The 20,630-nt window shown below is 43.5% G+C and overlaps 1 protein-coding gene across 1 annotated transcript in view; it reads right to left on the bottom strand.

Annotated features, from left to right (window-relative positions):
* Window positions 1-20,630, bottom strand: part of LOC115089233 (alcohol dehydrogenase 1C-like) — a 76,242-nt gene that overhangs the window by 18,509 nt on the left and 37,103 nt on the right. The window contains exons 4-7 of the mRNA XM_029597335.1: window positions 17,525-17,612; window positions 17,196-17,409; window positions 16,803-17,063; window positions 10,379-10,514 (exon numbers count right to left, since the gene is read on the bottom strand). Coding sequence (XP_029453195.1) covers window positions 10,379-10,514; window positions 16,803-17,063; window positions 17,196-17,409; window positions 17,525-17,612 — 699 coding nt within the window. The remainder of the gene's footprint in view (window positions 1-10,378; window positions 10,515-16,802; window positions 17,064-17,195; window positions 17,410-17,524; window positions 17,613-20,630) is intronic.

Here is a 20,630-nt window from a genome sequence, read left to right as displayed (position 1 = left end):
TTCCCCTCTCCCAACTTATGTTAATCCCAGTTGAATCCCTTCAACTAATTTATCTAGTTTTTGCTTTGTTACTGTGTTTTACTGTTCTTTGTTCCTTGTAAAGGCAATGCCTATATATACCTTGGTTTTTAAGTTACTTGTAAACTGACAAGATGTGCAAATGGTTGTCGGTATATAAAACAGTTTAAATAAATAAATAAATAAATATTCTCTAGGTGAACTTAATAGCAGGTAATGGACTTCTCCTCCAAGAACTTATCCAATCCTTTTTTAAACACAGCTATACTAACTGCACTAACCACATCCTCTGGCAACAAATTCCAGAGTTTAATTGTGCGTTGAGTAAAAAAGAACTTTCTCCGATTAGTTTTAAATGTGCCCCATGCTAACTTCATGGAGTGCCCCCTAGTCTTTCTACTATCCGAAAGAGTAAATAACCGATTCACATCTACCCGTTCTGGACCTCTCATGATTTTAAATACCTCTATCATATCCCCCCTCAGTCGTTTCTTCTCCAAGCTGAAAAGTCCTAACCTCTTTAGTCTTTCCTCATAGGGGAGTTGTTCCATTCCCCTTATCATTTTGGTAGCCCTTCTCTGTACCTTCTCCATCGCAATTATATCTTTTTTGAGATGCGGCGACCAGAATTGTACACAGTATTCAAGGTGCGGTCTCACCATGGAGCGATACAGAGGCATTATGACATTCTCCGTTTTATTCACCATTCCCTTTCTAATAATTCCCAACATTCTGTTTGCTTTTTTGACTGCCGCAGCACACTGAACCGACAATTTCAATGTGTTATCCGCTATGACACCTAGATCTTTTTCTTGGGTTGTAGCACCTAATATGGAACCCAACATTGTGTAATTATAGCAAGCGTTATTTTTCCCTATATGCATCACCTTGCACTTATCCACATTAAATTTCATCTGCCATTTGGATGCCCAATTTTCCAGTCTCACAAGGTCTTCCTGCAATTTATCACAATCTGCTTGTGATTTAACTACTCTGAACAATTTTGTGTCATTTGCAAATTTGATTATCTCACTCGTCGTATTTCTTTCCAGATCATTTATAAATATATTGAAAAGTAAGGGTCCCAATACAGATCCCTGAGGCACTCCACTGTCCACTCCCTTCCACTGAGAAAATTGTCCATTTAATTCTACCCTCTGTTTCCTGTCTTTTAGCCAGTTTGCAATCCATGAAAGGACATTGCCACCTATCCCATGACTTTTTACTTTTCCTAGAAGCCTCTCATGAGGAACTTTGTCAAACGCCTTCTGAAAATCCAAGTATACTATATCTACCCGTTCACCTTTATCCACATGTTTATTAACTCCTTGCCCTGGGTAAAGCCATGCTGACTTTGTTCCATTAAACCATGTCTTTCTATATGTTCTGTAATTTTGATGTTTAGAACACTTTCCACTATTTTTCCTGGCACTGAAGTCAGGCTAACCGGTCTGTAGTTTCCCGGATCGCCCCTGGAGCCCTTTTTAGATATTGGGGTTACATTTGCTATCCTCCAGTCTTCAGGTACAATGGATGATTTTAATGATAAGTTACAAATTTTTACTAATAGGTCTGAAATTTCATTTTTTAGTTCCTTCAGAATTCTGGGGTGTATTCCATCCTGTCCGGGTGATTTACTACTCTTCAGTTTGTCAATCAGGCCTACCACATATTCTAGGTTCACCATGATTTGATTCAGTCCATCTGAATCATTACCCATGAAAACCTTCTCCATTACGGGTACCTCCCCAACATCCTCTTCAGTAAACACCGAAGCAAAGAAATCATTTAATCTTTCCGCGATGGCCTTATCTTCTCTAAGTGCCCCTTTAACCCCTCGATCATCTAACGGTCCAACTGACTCCCTCACAGGCTTTCTGCTTTGGATATATTTAAAAATGTTTTTACTGTGAGTTTTTGCCTCTACAGTCAACTTCTTTTCAAATTCTCTCTTAGCCTGTCTTATCAATGTCTTACATTTAACTTGTCAATGTTTATGCTTTATCCTGTTTTCTTCTGTTGGATCCTTCTTCCAATTTTTGAATGAAGATCTTTTGGCTAAAATAGCTTCTTTCATCTCCCCTTTTAACCATGCCGGTAATCGTTTTGCCTTCTTTCCACCTTTCTTAATGTGTGGAATACATCTGGACTGTGCTTCTAGAATGGTATTTTTTAACAATGACCACGCCTCTTGGACATTTTTTAGTTTTGTAGCTGCTCCTTTCAGTTTTTTTCTAACAATTTTTCTCATTTTATCAAAGTTTCCCTTTTGAAAGTTTAGCACGAGAGCCTTGGATTTGCACACTGTTCCTCTTCCAGTCATTAAATCAAATTTGATCATATTATGATCACTATTGCCAAGCGGCCCCACCACCGTTACCTCTCTCACCAAGTCCTGTGCTCCACTGAGAATTAGATCTAAAATTGCTCCCTCTCTCGTCGGTTCCTGAACCAATTGCTCCATAAAGCTATCATTTATTCCATCCAGGAAAGTTATCTCTCTAGCGTGACCCGATGATACATTTACCCAGTCAATATTGGGGTAATTGAAGTCTACTATACAGAAACAGTTAATAGAAAACGTGCAACGAACCACACTTATCTCACAAAACACGTTGCAAACAAATTTGAAATTTCGTGTGCTTAAGAATTTATCTCACGATGTGGACCATCATACCACCCTTGGTTAGTTTAGGCAGTAAGCCCCACTTTCAACCATAACGGGTCATGTTTAATCATCGGTCCTGAATAGTCTTTAAATTTTCTTTCTTCTTTATTAAATTCACTTTTTTTATCGTTTTTTGTTCATTTATAGTAAAATATTTTTAACGGAGTAAAGAGCGGACTTGCCTTATTTGTGCGGAGCGCCTCCACGCTTCCAGGATAGTGCCTTCACTCACTTGTGCAGAGCGCCACCGCGCTTCTAGGACTTTATCTTCAATGCTGCCGTGCTTCACTTGTGCAGAGCGCCACCCGCGCTTCTAGGACTTTATCTTCAATGCTGCCGTGCTTAGTGCTTAAAAGGCAACAAATTCCGATCGAGGGTGCTCGTATGACTTAGAGCTCCTATAGTCCGACGTACGTTTCGCAGTTGTGCTGCTTCAGGGACTCTGTCCTAATCGGAAGATTTAGGCTTAAGAAGAACACAAGGTTAGTTCCCGCCAAACTCTTTCAATACGTTAAATGCCTTCATATTTGCTTCCGTCTAAATTCATTATAATGCCGCGTTCAGTCGCCTAAAGCAGAATGCCGGTAAGAGCTTTAGGCGACTGAACGCGGCATTATAATGAATTTAGACGGAAGCAAATATGAAGGCATTTAACGTATTGAAAGAGTTTGGCGGGAACTAACCTTGTGTTCTTCTTAAGCCTAAATCTTCCGATTAGGACAGAGTCCCTGAAGCAGCACAACTGCGAAACGTACGTCGGACTATAGGAGCTCTAAGTCATACGAGCACCCTCGATCGGAATTTGTTGCCTTTTAAGCACTAAGCACGGCAGCATTGAAGATAAAGTCCTAGAAGCGCGGTGGCGCTCTGCACAAGTGAAGCACGGCAGCATTGAAGATAAAGTCCTAGAAGCGCGGTGGCGCTCTGCACAAGTGAGTGAAGGCACTATCCTGGAAGCGTGGAGGCGCTCCGCACAAATAAGGCAAGTCCGCTCTTTACTCCGTTAAAAATATTTTACTATAAATGAACAAAAAACGATAAAAAAAGTGAATTTAATAAAGAAGAAAGAAAATTTAAAGACTATTCAGGACCGATGATTAAACATGACCCGTTATGGTTGAAAGTGGGGCTTACTGCCTAAACTAACCAAGGGTGGTATGATGGTCCACATCGTGAGATAAATTCTTAAGCACACGAAATTTCAAATTTGTTTGCAACGTGTTTTGTGAGGTAATTGAAGTCTCCCATTATTACCGCACTACCAATTTGTTTAGCTTCCCTAATTTCTCTTAGCATTTTACTGTCTGTCTCACCATCTTGACCAGGTGGATGGTAGTATACCCCTATCACTATAGTCTTCCCCGACACACAAGGGATTTCTACCCATAAAGATTCAACTTTGTATTTAGTCTCATGCAGGATATTTATCCTGTTGGACTCTATGCCATCCCAGACATAAAGCGCCACACCTCCTCCCGAGTGCTCCTCTCTGTCATTGCGATATAATTTGTATCCCGGTATAGCACTGTCCCATTGGTTATCCTCTTTCCACCATGTCTCTGAGATGCCAATTAAGTCTATGTCATCATTCACTGCTATACATTCTAATTCTCCCATCTTACTTCTTAGACTTCTGGCATTAGCATACAAACATTTCAAAGTTTGTTTTTTGTTTGTATTTTCATTCTGCTTTTTATTTGATAGGGATAAGTTAGAATTTTTTAGCTCAGGTGAGTTTTTAGTTACAGGCACTTGGATTACTTTTCTAATTATTGGAACCTCACTGTCAGGATGCCCTAATTCTAATGCATCATTAGTATCCTTTAAAGATACCTCTCTCTGAGCCATGCGCTGCTGAGTGACTGTCGGCTTTCCCCTTTGTTCTAGTTTAAAAGCTGCTCTATCTCCTTTTTAAAGGTTAGCGCCAGCAGTCTGGTTCCACCCTGGTTAAGGTGGAGCCCATCCCTTCGGAAGAGACTCCCCCTTCCCCAAAAGGTTCTCCAGTTCCTAACAAAACTGAATCCCTCTTCTTTGCACCATCGTCTCATGCACGCATTGAGACTCCTGAGCTCTGCCTGCCTCTGGTGACCTGCATGTTAGTCTTGATTAGACTGCATCTTTTATGTTTTGTTTGTACAGCGTTGTGCACATTGAGTAGTGCTATAGAAATATTAAGTAGTAATAGTAATGCTAATTAGTAAGTAAAACTAAATATTGACTTCAACAAAACCATATCATATAATCATAAGCCCTCTTCTCAAAAAATAGAAAACTGTCTCTAAACCAATGACTTAATTTCTTGCTTTGCTTTCTGAAAACCAATGAAGAAAACCAAAGTGTGATATCACTAACTACTGTCATCTACTCCATTATGATAATATGACCTTTAACCTTTAAAATGACATCACTGTATAATAATTCTTTCTATGTATAAACATAGAAACATAGTACATGGCATATAAAGACCATCCAGTCTGCCATCTATATTTCCTACTCAGCTTTATAGTCTCATCCTCTCCCTCAGAGATCCTCTATGCTTGTCCCATATTTTCTTGAATTTTGACACTATCCTATCTCCACCATTTCCATAAGGAGGCTGTTCCATGCATCCACTATCCTTTCTGTAAATAAATATTTCCTTAGATTCAGGGGCTATGGAACCACTAAATGGACTAGATGGTCACTTAGAGTGCCAGAGATTGGGAGTGTCAGCACAGCAGTGGCAGGACCCTGATGATTCTACCTCTTTGTTCTTCCTACCTGCAAGGCACAGAAGATGAAGTCCTGACGCCTGTGCACACAGGGGAAGGAAGATTATATTTTGAGTTTGTAAGCGGTGATGGGACATTTTGTCCAGAAAAAAGAGATGGCATCCCATCAATATTGCAGGCCAAAGGAGGAGGATGCTGCTATTTTTTGTGTGGAGGAGGGAACAGTAAATGTGAGTATGTATTGTATATGTGAGAATGTGTGTGTGTGTGTGTATCTATGTGAGTGTGTACATGTGAGAAAATGCATAAGAGAGAATGTGCGAGCATGAGTATATGTGAGAGTGTGTAATTGAGCGTGTATGAGAGAATATGTATGAAAATGTACGAGTATGTGTATGCAAGGGAGTGTGTGCGTGTAAGGGAGTGTGTGAGAGAGAGAGCCTGTGCATGAGAGCATGAGTGTGTGTATGTGTGTGTGTGTTTGTGTGTGTGAGCCAGCATGTGCATGAGATAGAATGTTTGTGTGTGTGTGTGTGTATGAATGTGAAACAGAGGAGAAAGTTTGTGCGCACCCCTGCCGCCCATTAATCCATAACAATCTTAGGGTAACTGGAAATCAAAAGTTACCAGGTATGGAGAATAGGCAATTTTTGTATCCTTATGTTTTCATTGTTGGGTGTTATTTGATGTGTCTCCTTTTGTGATATATTTTTTTGGAGTTTGGCAAAATTTAAAAAATGTTTAAATGACATTTAAATTGTGGGATGTAATTCTATTCATAAATTGCTTTTAAATATTATTTTATTAATATGGCTTTACTATTGGAACTCCATGCCCGGATTTGTGCTACAACCCACTGGGGCCATAAAAGAATTTGTTAAGTCTCTTTGGGGCTGGGACTTTACCAGTCTAGCTCTTACGCGGTCTCTTATTTCCAAGGCCTGGATTCTTGGACTTTTACAGTCTGGGGAAACAAATAAGCATGGGAGTAACTTGCTGATGTGGCTGTTTCTTTCCTTAACCAATAAGCCTTCATACTATTGATGCAACTCCAACATTGCTTTCTGCTTCAACAGCAAGATATAACAGGGAATTGGATTCAGATAGCAACCAAAAAGGGCCCTGCCATTTAAGGTCCTGGAAACTGATAAGTATGGAGGTAACCTGCATGGTTCAGCAGATACTTCCACCAGCTTGATGGACAAACTAGATGGACAATTTGATCCTTTTCTGCCATCATTTCTACATTTCTATGAATGAAAAGATTGCTTCCAAGGCCTTGAATGCTAGGGGTGACCCTTTTAGCTCTTGTTCTCATCCCTGGGAGAGGGTTATTTGTATTTCAGTCTGTGAGCTGAGTGTGCCAAATAAATCCACTGGAGCCATTGAGTTAGTGTCCAAAAATAAATTATTTACTGTTGAAAACTCTGATGAAATATGGCAGAACAACTTAATCCACAGCACCACAAAGTCCTTTGGGGTGGATTTTAAAAGGGCTACACACGTATATTATGAGTGTAACACTTTTAAACCCCTCCTGCGCGCACCGAGCCTATTTTGCATAGGTCCAGCGATGTGTGCAAGCCCCGGGATGCGCGTATGTCCCGGGGCTTGAAAAAGGGGACGGGGTGTCGGCAGGGCGGGGCAGTCTAGGGGTGAGGCGTGGGCGGGGCCGGAGCCTCCAGGCACAGCGGCCATTTGCCTCTGTGCCCGGGATCACAGGCCGGCCATGGGCCGGCGCGCGCAACCTACACCTACCCGGAGGCAGGCGCAACTTCTAAGTTAAAAGTAAGGGGGAGTTTTAGGTAGTGCTGGGGGGCTGGTTAGGTAGGGGAAGAGAGGGGAAGGTGGGGGGGGAGGGAACTGAGGAAGGCTGTATGGCTCGGCACGTGCAAGGTGCACAAGGATGCACCCCCTTGTGCGTGCTGACCCCGGATTTTATAACATGCACGCGGCTGCGCGCGCATGTTCCTGTGCAGGAATCTCTGGTACCAGAACTACCCTCCAGGGCTTGGAAAAATAGAGTCCCCATGTGGGCAGGTTATTCTATAGATGGGCAGGGAACCCCTTTCAAACTGGCAAAAAAGATAACAGTAACCAACACTGCACAGAGAGCCCAAACCTCTCTCGCCGCAGGTTGAAGACACCGGATGGGAGTCCTGAATGATCTTAAAGTTCTCGTTACCCACAGTTAGAAGGTCTTCTAGATTTCTGTATTTCTCTAGGGATCCCAGATGGGTGGAATCCAAGCTGGAACAGCAGCTTCACATGTCTTTAGATGGGAAGGAAGAGGGGGAGGCAAACCTTCCTCCCAGAACTTTCAAAACAAAGTCTTTTCCCCCCAAGTGATGCAAACACTGGAAGGTCCTGGCACTGGGTCACCACTTTCCTCTGTATCGTTGAGGGTGTAGAGGAGCAGGTCTTCTCTAAACTACCCAGCCCCAGAAACAGGGTTCCCCATTCCCTGAGCTCAGTTAGTGGGCAGGGCTTCACCAAGTTTCCTACCAAGAAAATTGTCAGAACCCCAAATCTTCTCAGGAGGCAATACCCTTCCGTCCATGGAGTGGAAAGTTAGGGCAGCCCCCTGTCCAATTAACAGACTTCCAGCAGGGTTTGTTGGAGTCCAAAGAGTCGGTCCAAAAATCCAAATTAAGCAAAATCTCCAAACACCTCCTAAACCTTCTAAACTACAAGCTACGCTGCCCCTAGAGCTCTATGCGGAGAACTGCTATAAACCTCTGAAAGGAGATGGCCATTCCAGACCCCTCGAAGGGAGGAGCTGTGTATGAATTGTGGCTCCTCCTAATTACTAACTTGTACTGACTATCTGAAACAGGAGATGCTACCATTCCAATAACTCCTGGGTGTCTATTACATTATTACAATGAATATTTTGTATTTCTTGTTTTTATTGATTAATATTTTATGAGGAATGGTAATGTTTCTGTTTTTCCATTGCTGCACTACATACAGCATCTGGCTTGTTGCAGTTTCTAGTTCACTTTTTGTCTGCATGTTTGTATTTATACTTCATGATCTCTTTATTCTATATTTGGTGAGGGTCTGTGTGTTTTGCATATGTGATGGAGGTGAAGGACTCTGCTAGCATGCAGTTTCTTTGTAAGAATGTAAAGCAGCTTGCCTTGCTCCATTTTCTTTAGCTATATTGCTGTTCTAGGGTTTGAGGTTATGTCTGCAGTGTTGCTTTTTCATAGGTAGGTGTTATGGTTATTGATGTTTGAGTGGATCCATGGCAGCTGACCATGCCCATGGGGGGCAGTTCCGTGAGGGATCACAGTGTCAGACTAGAGTCTGGACACACAAACACAGATTTGAATCTTTTATTAAACAGTTTTGGAAACCACCAGATGTGGCAGTAGTGAGTAGTGGATGTTGTGCCCAGCTGGGCAGGTCTCCCACAGAACGCTGGAACAGCGAATCCTCTGCTAGTCTGTGCTGTAGTGGAAAGAGACTGAGAGTTATGAGTACACAATAAGAAGCATTCAGAGTCCCAGGTAGAATTAGGAGAAGCTCCGAGACAGGAAGAGCAGGGCCTCGAGGAGCGAGTACCTGATCCCTTAGAGCAGAGAGACTCAGTTGTATTGTACTCACGTAGCAGTAACAGAGATTCCACTAGACGAGAGGTCTGGCACCGGAACAGAGGTCAGGCCCTCGAGGAGCGAGTACCTGGTTCCAGTGAAGCAGTACTGTGGAATAGATGGTAGTTGTACTAACAGATGGAAACTGTTAGTGAAGTCTTCCAAGTAGAAAGGTTTGAAGATGCAAGCAGCGACTCAGGGAACATGGGCCCTCGAGGAGCGAGTACCAGTTTCCTGATAGCAGCTGAAAGAAGCAGAAGAGGCCTCCGAGGAGTGGGTACCCCGTTAGCAACCCTGAAGGGTGTAAGAGTTCCATATAGTGCTGGAGAGGCAGAGCAGCTTCAGTACGGAGAGCGAATCCTATCCGTATAGTTACCATTGCTAACTCAATGAGCTAGCAAATACTGTAGGCTTAAATATCCGGGCAGCATGACGTCATATCAGGGGGACGCCCCTGAGGTTCGAACCAACGTGGAAATAAAGATGAGGGTGGCGTGCGCGCTCTAAGGTACCTTGGAGGAGCATGGCGGGAGGCAGCACCAAAGCCGGTCCGAGGACGCCAGAGAGGACGGCAAACAGACGCCACGGAAGCCAGTAGTCCGAGATGAGCGGGAGGAGTCACAAGTAGTGAGAGGAAGGCGGGGCAAAGCCGTCAAAGACCGATGGTCACAACAGTAGGCTTGTTATTGTTTGAGTGTTTGCAGTTAGTGCAGTTTGTAGTTAGTGCAGTTTGCAGTTAGTGCTGTTTTAGTATGGGAGGTTTACTATATTGTAATAGTAATTCAGTTTACTTATGGCTTTCTGAGGCTGAAGCCCATAACCAACAAGTGGTCTAATGCCATATGTGTTCCAAGTGTCTTTTTTGCTTTTTCATAGGATTTCTGATTGGCAACACAGCAGTGCATGTAAATATATTATGTATGTTGTAAGAAATATTTGTTCCTCAGAAGACTGAACTTTGAATGTTATATTTCATGTACAATATTAACATAAATGCATAACTTTTAATTGTGTGAGGGGAGGGGCATAAGGATAAAAGTTTCACTTAGGTCGCCTAATACTCTTGCTTCTGAGTTTACCCCCTTTCACCCTCATCCCATGATTCCTTGTTCCATAGCATCCTTTCTGTTGAAGGAGGCCTGGCTCCTGTGCATTTGCTCCTAGAAGATGTTTAAACGTCTCTACCATAACTCCCCTTTCTTTCCTTTCCTCCAGGGTATATATGTGCATATATTATTTTAATAAATCTCTGTTTATGGTGGCTAATATGAAATATACTATAGGGCTTTTCCCATTTTATATCAATTGAAAAACGTTTAGTACATTTCATTCCACATTTCATAGATTTCTTTTTAAATATCATAATAAATTATTTACCATACCTCCAAAAAGAGATCCTTTCAAGGTACGTCCTGTAAGCATCAGCAAAGGATCAAAAGAGATCTTATCTATGGAAGGAGCTACTCCAATGATCACACAGGTTCCAAATCCAGGGTGGGAAGACTCCAGGGCAGCTACCTGATGTACAAGCAAAACAGAAAACTGTTCAAAGGCCACAAATAACTTTTCCATAAAACTAATAACTAATCTCAACAACCTTGAAAAAAAAAAGTCTTGTAGGTCAGGATAAATTTTAATATAAATATTTATATTTTTCTGCCAATTAGTAGAAAATGGAAATACTTTTCTATCTACATTCCCAGGGATTATGCTTTGTAATCTTTATTTTCCTTTTTCCCCCTCTTAATCTTCCCCCTATGGTCTCATTTCTGTCTCTTTTTCCAAAGTACAGTCCTTAATTATGCCACAAATGAGTTTGAAATATGTCATACATCAATATCAACATCCCCCCAAATCCAGTTCTCAAGAGCCACCAGCAGGCTTGGTTTTCAGGACAGCCACCATGGACTTTCATGAGAAGTATCTGTATACATTCTGAGTGTGAACCAGGGTAACTGGCATGTTTTGGTTACCCTGAAAACAGAGCAGGTGATTCATTTGTGTAAGGCAAAAGATGTATTACTTTGATTGAGAGTGAACAGAAGGACTTGTAAAACTCAGAAATTGCAAAGTCACAAGACAGTTAAGGAAATGTTCCCCAGATGACCGAACAAATGAGAATAAATCCCGTAATGTTAATTCCACCGGCCGCGGCCACCCGCAGCCAGCTCAACTCACCCTATGTCATGCTTGGCTCTTTGCTCCGGGTGTTCTCGTGGCCGCAGCCAGCCACTGCCGCCGCGTTCCGCCTAGCTTGCAAAGCTCCACGTGGCGGCAGGGATGCCACCGATCAGCGTCCTGACCTTGGGCCTGCCTAGGCGCGCGCCATCAGTCCTCCTTTTAAAGGGCCAACAGCGGGAACTTCAGACTTGTCCCCGGCTGATGACATCAGTGCCCTGGGATATTTAAGGACCACTTCTTTCCACCACTAACTGACTTGGCAACAAGTTCCTTGGTTCCTACTCTGGTGCATCACTCCAGTATTCGGGACCTGTTGTTCCTGCTCTATGGATTCCTACTCTGCTCTTTGGGATCCTGCTATTGTGCTCCCGCTCCTCGGGGCCTGGCTCAGCACTTCTACATCTCAGGACCCTGTCTCAGTGCTCCTGCTCCTTGGATCCTGGCTCAGCGCTTCTACATCTCGGGACCCAGTCTCGGCACTCCCGCTTCTCAGGGCCTGGCTCAGCGCTCCTACATCTTGGGACCCTGTCTCAACCCTCCCGCTCCTCGGGGCCTGGATCAGTGCCTCTACATCTCGGGACCCTGTCTCGATGCTTCTGTTCCTCGGGGCCTGGCTCAGCGCTTCTACATCTCGGGAGCCTGTCTCGGCGCTCCCACTCCTCGGGGCATGATTCAGCACTTCTACATCTTGGGACCCTGTCTCGACGCTCCCGCTCCTTGGGGACTGGATCAGCGCTTCTACATCTCGGAACCCTGTCTAAACGCTCTCGCTCCTCGGGGCCTGGATCAGCACCTCTACATTTCGGGACCCTGTCTCGATGCTTCCGCTCCTTGGGACCTGGATCAGCACTTCTACATCTTGGGACCCTGTCTCGGTGCCCCCGCTCCTCAGGGTCTGGATCAGCACTTCCTCATCTCGGGACCCTGTCTCAGTGCCCCCGCTCCTCGGGGCCTGGCTCTGTGCGTCCACATCACGAGACGCAGTCTCTATGCTCCCGCTCCTCAGGACCTGTCTCAGCACTTCTACATCACAAGATTCTGCTACTGTACTGCCCCTCCTTGAGCATTGCTTCAGCGCCTTTACTCCACAGAACCTACTACGGCAGATTTGCTACACAGGGCCTTCTTCAACATTCAATTACACAGGCTCCTGTTCCGCACTCCCTCTCTATGGGGTCTGCCCCACATGGTCCTGCTCTTTCGTCTCCGGAACTGCTGTAGCCTCTTCCCCTTCGGGGTCTTCTCTCTCACTCTCCTCAATGGAACCTTGACCTTGGACGGAACCTGACCTCTCTGACTCTCCCTGCCTTCTGCCATCTGTCTCCTCCAGGACCAGCCACACAGTGGCCCACCTAAGACCAGCCGGTCCCGGCACCCAAGGGCTCAACCTGTGGGGAACGCGGGCTGGTACTGGTGAAGTTCCTGTTGCTCTGCTCCCGGCCAGCCTCGCCTCTTGACGGTGGGGACCTGTAGATAGCACCAACCCCACCTTGGGTCAAGGGTCCACAATTCCTAACAGATTGCCAAGTCCATGGACCTGGCGGAGGTCTCAGCAATACAGGCCATTCCTGGCCTGGCACAAAAGATCATTGAAGAACAAAAGATCCTGGAGACTCTCACGGCTACAGTGGAGAACCTTAGCACCTGCCTTGACACTGCCGTTGTGGTAAGTCCACCGTCTCCAGCTTCCAGCACCTTGGCTCCCATGCCGGTTCCACGGCCGACTGTCCCACTTCTGGCGCCTCCACGCTTCTCCGGAAATCCCCTGTTGTGCCGGGGTTTTCTGAATCAATGTAATATGCACTTCTGTCTTCAGCCAGCCTTCTTCCCAGACATAGTGACCAAAACTACCTACATCCTCTCACTCCTGGATGGTAAGGCCTTGGACTGGGCCTCACCACTGTGGAAGCATGTGGACCCCATCCTCCGAGACCTGCCCAGTTTCCTCGCCCTTTTCCATTCAGTCTTCGATGACCCGGGCAGACAATCTGCATCTGGATCCACGGTCCTTCACCTCTGGCAAGGTACTCGGTTCCTTGTGGACTACGTCATTGAATTCCGAACCTTGGCTTCGGAGCTGCACTGGGGACCGGATAGTCTTAGATCCATCTTTCTTGAGGGGTTGAGCTCCCGAATCAAGGATGCAGGGTGGTTAAACGCATCCCTCCACATCCTTACTCCTCAACGCAACTTAAGATCTTTAGGAAAAGCATTGTTAACCATACCATCACCTAAATTAGCCCATCTGAATGCAGTCAGGGAAAGAGCTCTTTCATTGGCAGGACCAAAACTCTGGAACTCGCTCCCTCTGGATATCTGGCTTGAGTCAAACTTATACACATTTAAAAAAATATTGAAGACATGGTTGTTTGAATAGGCTTTTATCCAACTAGGCTAGTCCCAGGTTTTTTGATACTCTCCCTCTCTGCTAATTACAATTATGGATTTAGTCCATTATACTGTTTATTTTATTTCCATCGGCTGTTTTATCTAATTTAGTTTTTATGGTTTAGATTGTAATTTGGAACTTTATTACTGAGTTTGTTGAAATTATTTACTCTAGGGCAATGCTTTTATTTTATTTTATGGTTTTTAGAATTTATTTTAAGAATGTACTTGATTATAAATTTAGTTTACTTTTAGCTATTTAATCTTTTAATTATATTGTAAACCGACATGAAGTTAACACGAATGTTCGGTATATAAAAAGTGCCTAAATAAATAAATAAATAAATAAATAAATAAGGATGAGCTGGCGGCCCACGAACTCCCTTCATCCTTGGAATCCCTTATTGATCTTGCCGGGTGGATCAACCGGTAACTCCAGAAACATTCGCAAGAGTTACAAGCTTAAAAAAAGTCTGTTATAACCTCTCGTGGCATCCATCGCTCCCCATCTCCCAGATTGGACCCAGCTCCCCAAGCCAAAACCGGAGAAGAGCCCATGCCTCCGACACCAGCCTTCCGACCTCTGTCTTTATTGTGGTAAATCTGGACACGCCCTGGCAGCCTGCTTCGTGCATCCAGTAAACTCCCGGGCCTAGGTTCAGTGGGAGGACTGCTCCTGGGCCTGACTTCTCCATCTCCTCCATTAACACGTCCAGTGTCTAACACTATGAACAATCAGAAATTCCATACCCTGGCTCTGATACTCAGGAGCCGGGGGCAACTTCATCTTAAAACAGCTGATGGAACATCTTTGGATTCCTACCATTCGCATCCTGGTGCCCCTGTTCCTTTCATCTATCCACGGTGACCCTTGCCTGGACGGGTCACCCATACCACCACTCCACTTCATCTCTGTACTGGTTCCTTGCATATAGAGTCCATCACTTTCCATGTTCTGGATAAGGCCATTAACCCGGTGGTCCTAGGCTTGCCTTGGCTACAACAGCATACTCCCCAGTTCGACTGGGCTACTTTGCAGCTCTCCCGCTGGGGAGCCTCCTGCCATTCTAACTGTTTGGAGGCTGTATCGCCCCTGCCCTGTCTCAGTACCTTGCTCATACTTCCAGGCTTTCCATCCAACTCGGGTCAAGAGTCCACAATTCCTAACACATAACACAGTAAGGGCCAGAGGTACAATGCATTTTTTACACTAACTAAAACTGGTTAACTTTTTGATGGCTCTAATTGTCTCCTGCTGAGTTGGTAAATAGAGCCACCAAGTTTCACTAGACAGCTGTATTTACTTGGGGAGAAAAGAGCATCCTGAGAGGTGGGATAAGGAGAAGGGAGGGAAAATAAGCACATACATTTAATTTTCAAACACACATATCTAGTGCCCCCATACCTAAGAGATGATCATGATGGGGGCTATGTCTGCATACAATAAAGGCAGTGCAAGAGGATATGATGCACATTCATTGTGGGTATCCTGAAAATCCAAGCCTGTTTGTGGCTTTGAACCCTGGATTTGGCTACTCCTGTCCTATGTTCACATCTGTATCGTCCAACGGATATGCCAAGGCAGTTTAAGACTGGTGCCATATATGTTTTGCTCTTGTAAACCACAACAAAATGTGTATGATGTATGAGGTATACACATTTTTAATAACCTAACATAATATACATGTGCACTAGGAAATGTAGAAATATAAGCATAATAATTTTTAGCAGAAGGATGGTAGATGAACCAGAGTCGGTAGTCAAATTCTTATCTTCCATAAGGTGGCACATAATGCTGCCACAAGACCATCCCACTACTAGCAGATGCTTTTCTCTTGGTATCATTGCTACATTTGCAACATCAATACGGTTATATAATTTGAAGTCTGCACTAGAGCTTCTACTACAGACTGAGTGACTATAGCCAAATTTATAGTTATATATATGTTATATAATATTATTTATCTAGAGAAAGTAGTGGCACTGAACCTAACTCAGTGGCCAACTGTTGCTAGCACCATCAAATGTCTGTGAACTAGAGTGGTTTCAGTTCAGGTGATTTCACCCAGAATGCATGGAAAGCCCTGCTCAAGAAGAGGAAGCCTGGTAGCAAGGCTGCTGAGGATCACATCTCGTGGAGGCCCTCATCTTTCAGTGACCTGTGAAGAGGAGTCCCAGAGCCAAGAGGGAGGCTGAGGCCCTGTAGAGTATGTGTGTATGAGAGTGAGTTCAGAGTGTGTGTGTGAGAGAGAGAGACAGAATGAGCATGTATGCATGAGAAAGACTATGAGAGTGAATATGCAAGTGTGTTAGTGTGTGTGTGTGTGTGTGTGTATGTAAGAAAGTTTGTGTGCATGCTGCTACCAATGTTTCCTCTAAGGATTGGGTTGCTCTGAGCATAAAATCGATAGGTTTATTGCATCAAAGAAAGTAGTGCTCATAGGGTAATGAAACCAAAGGTTTTGCTCACAAGCAACAATTTTTGCACAGAGCAATCTAATCCTTAGAAGGAACATTACTCTGTGCCATAATAAGTCACCTGGCTGTTGGGTTTCCATGGGGTCTTTTTCTTCCTGACCTGCCCTGTTTTTCCATTCTTTTTGGGGAGAAACTCTGAGAGAGGCTGCAATTGCAGCAACTTCCTCAGACTGCTGAGAGAAAGAAGGCACAGTGTGTCCTGCTGTGGGTGTGTTTTTTACTTACTTCACATAATCTTTTTTTTTTTTTTTTTTTTTTTTACTGGGAGTTAGGTTTAAGCTGAATGATATTTTCTGAGAACTACTGGACTGAAATATTATTTTGCTCAAAATATTTTTTTCACTGCTAACAATATTTGTTTAATGCTATATTTCTTAATTTCTTTATAATCTGCCTCCATATCAAGTTCATTGATTTACTATTTGGGTTAGAATTGTTTTAATTAAAGTCTGAAACATCTGGCATGCTGTGTTTTATTGCCTGTTCCTTGAAGTCAGCTGGGATTATGAGGGCCAGGTGAATACAAGCCTCAGCTGGATGAAGAATTTGGAGGACTCAATAGTGCATGGAGCAGTGAGGTCATGCAATCCAGGCAAAAGAATTTACGTTATAATCTTTCTCTTTGTACAGAGTTAACTTGTTTATTTTCAAGGTAACTCCTTTTCCTTGGCATCCTATAGATATGTATGGATACCTCAGTGTACAGATACCAGTGTATAGATACCTATACACACATACTAAGTAACAATGATAACATACCATGGAATCAATACGCCCAATGCACTCGAAGGAATAGTCCACACCACCATTTGTCATGTCAGCAAGCACTTTCTGAATGGGCTGGTCATAGTCCTGTGGGTTGAGGCAATCAGTGGCACCTAACTCTTTAGCCTTTGCAAATTTGGTCTTATTGATGTCAACGGCTATAATCCGGGTAGCTCCAGCTACTTTGCAGCCAATGACAACTGAAAGGCCGACACCTCCCAAACCAAATACAGCACAGGTAGAACCAGGTTGCACCTACATAATAATAATAAAGTTATAGAGAATTAATGATGGCTGTCTACCAGAGAGATATCTGCTAACTGAGGATCATCACTTTATCTGAAGAAGAATCTAGTCATCAACTGACAGTGATGTAACCATCCATACCTTGGCAGTATTGACTGCAGATCCATAACCAGTAGAAAATCCACAACCAATCAGACAGACTCTATCCAGAGGGGCATTATCATCAATTTTGGTAAATGTAGTTTCATCCAGAATTGTATATTCGGAAAAGGTGCTTATGTCAGCCATTCTGTTAATCAGCTTGCCTTTGCAGGTAAATTTGATCTTCTCATCCTCCGCCTGAGGTACACCGATGCTATTAAAGAGACAATCCAACTTGCTTAAGTAACTTTAAATTCTACATTTTGAGGTAAGCTGAATTTATTGAAAAATAATATAAAAATTTAAAAGAATAAAACAATGAAACTAACATGTTCTTCAGGCATAAGTTAGTTTTTGGATTGTGGCAGCAGACACATTTCCCACATTGTGGCATAAAGAGTGGGATGACTTTATCACCTGCAAAAAAAAAATCACAGAGACAAACAGTGTTAGATGGTTGTAGAAAATGAGAGGTGTTTTTTGCTATCAAACTTGGTCTAGCCTATACAAAGTGTTGCTGAATATCACTGCTGTACGCTGCGTAGAAGAAGCAGCAGAAGTACTTGCTATAGTGCTGATGTAATACACCATGAATGGCTTACACAGTGATTTATGCTGGCATCTCCTTGCATTTTCTGTGTGCTAAAATTACTTCTGATGCAGTATGTGCAATAAGTGGAAAAAAGCTAAGACATACATATTCAGTGTTGTTTGTCTGGTTAAGTTCAGACTCGACAAACAATGGGATTTGGAAAATCCCAACATGCTGACTGGATCTGAGAAAACCAGATAACCTTTTAGCCAGCTAATAAGTTATGCAGCCAGCTCAGGGGCAATCTGAGGTGGACCTGGTTATCTGGCTTAAGTTAACCAAATAGAGAACAATTTTCAGCATTATCTGGCTAACATAGCCTGTGGATTTTAGGACTGAAAAATAGAGCAGTTCTAAAGTTAGCCAAATAAACTTATTTGGCTTATTTTAATATACTAGGTATATTCAGCGGCACACCTAACCTGCTGAATATCCCTGCAAAGTTAGCCAGATAAATGTATTCAGCTAACATTCCCGGCCACCCTCTAATGTTACCCAGCTGAACAATGTACAACCTAATGCCCCACTAAGCACCCCAATAGGTCCCCAAAAATCCTACCACAACTCAGTGTGGCCTGAATCCACTAATGAACTCCACTGTGCTCCTCAACCCACTAAACTCCCCCCCCCCCCCCCCAGAGTTCTTTCTCTGAAACCTTTAAAAAATCTTCTAACCCTAATGATTTTTAGTCTGGTTAAATGCAAGAATAAACACAGATGATGTCTTAATTACTATAAATCCTTCAGATGGCATTTGCATTCAATCTAGACAAACCACAGTTGCTGGATGGGAAATAATTAGTTCAACTAATGAAAGAATACCTCTGTTTACTTTCAACAGAGTAGGACTAGGGGGTATGTTACTGCGTGAGGGGACCAGTGAGGTGTGTTACTATGTTTAGTGGGGACAATGGGGTATGTTACTAGGTTTGAGTGATTATTTGGGTATGTTATTATGTTAGAGGGTCAATGCCTATCCAGGAAGGAGGAGAGATGACCTGCTCTTCCATCTCACATCCAGTGTAGAGACAGCTGTACCTCTGGGGCCGATGTTCACTATCCAGCTAACTTAACTGGGATGTTCAGTAGCGTGACATGCCACTGAATATTAGGGATGTGAATCGGTTTTTTGACGATTTAAAATATCGTCCGATATATTTTAAATCGTCAAAAATCGTTAGAGTCGATATTTAATAGGAATTCCCCCGATTTATCGTCAAAAATCGTAAATCGGGGGAAGGGGGAGGGCGGGAAAACCGGCACACTAAAACATCCCTAAAACCCACCCCTTTAAAATAAATCCCCCACCCTCCCGAACCTCCCCCCCAAATGTCTTAAATTACCTGGGGTCCAGTGGGGGGGGTTCCAGTTGTGATCTTCCACTCTCGGGCCACGGGTGTGTTGATAGAAAAATGGCACCGGCGCCATTTTGGTTCCTATCCCCCGACGTCACGAGCGTAGGACATCGCTCCCGGACCCCCGCTGGACCCCCAGGGACTTTTGGCCAGCTTGGGGGGGCCTCCTGACCCCCACAAGACTTGCCAAAAGTCCAGCGGGGGTCCGGGAACGACCTCCTGCACTCGAATCGTGTTGCCGTACGGCCGGCGCCATTTTGCCGTACGGCAATATGGCCATATGGCCGGCGCCATTTTGCAATTTACACGATATTTAAAAAAACAAAACAGCGACGATTCGATTCCCTCCCCCCCCCAGCCGAAATCGATCGTTAAGACGATCGATCACACGATACACATCTCTACTGAATATACCTGGCTATCTTAAAGTTATCTGGATAAGTATATCCAGCTAAGTTTAGAACAGCCCTACAGCACCACCAAAGTTAACTGCATAAGTTAAGAGATGAACTCCAAATATCAGAGTAAGTCACATAACTTTTGCAGTTCACTCTGTTCTTCCTCTGAACATATCCTGTCCCCCACCCCTGAATGCCCCCAACATATCCAGCTAAATTCTATTAATTCTAACTAGTTACCTGGCTAGAATTTAGACGGATAATCAATATACCCAGATAAGCCATTTAAATGGATAACATTTCAGTTATCCATCTAAATGGCTTTTGAATATTTCTCTGTTTTTCATTGGTGAATGTTGCAAAAAAGGCACAAAATCAAGAACTACACCCTATCATCCCAGGGTTAATTTTTGGAGAGATTCACAGAACTTTGTTGAATATGCTGGGGACATTAGAGGACAAACAGGAGAACTGGGGGAAGTATGTTTGACCACTATTACATGCCTATAATTGCACACGCAATGATATCACACTTGCATCCCCATTCTTTCTAATGTATGGCAGACAACCTAGACCACCAATTAATCTCTGTTTTGGTATTAGCCCTATAGATCATAATGCTAAAACACATGAACAATATGTGAAGTAATTAAGATGTAGATTAAAATATCCTTTTAAACTGAATACAAGAGAAGCTGAAAAAAGAGAAACAGCTAACAAATGCAGATGGGTTGTAAAAATAAGCCATTCTACCAATGAAGAAGGAGATGGAGTATTAGAAATCTGAGCTTGCAGGGAAGCACAGGATTTCTGATCTTTGGGAACCAACTGTGTATATTGTAATGAAATAGCATGGTGATAAAACTTCCCATAAAGCTTGTGAAGCCCAAAGATGCTGATGGCCCTGCAAGATCATTTTACAGGGATATGTTAAGGCCATGTGGATTCATCTCAGTGGATGAAGCTAAATTAGATGAGGCTATCCCAGTTAAGCCCAGAAGGATGCAAACTAGGCAGTCTTAGAAAGAGATGATTGACAATACAGAACTGCATGAGAAAGCATTAATCTCCCATAATTTGAACATGATCA

The sequence above is a fragment of the Rhinatrema bivittatum genome, chromosome 1 (assembly GCF_901001135.1).
Source record: "Rhinatrema bivittatum chromosome 1, aRhiBiv1.1, whole genome shotgun sequence".
NCBI lineage: Eukaryota > Metazoa > Chordata > Amphibia > Gymnophiona > Rhinatrematidae > Rhinatrema > Rhinatrema bivittatum.
This window is presented reverse-complemented; position numbering and strand designations above follow the sequence as displayed.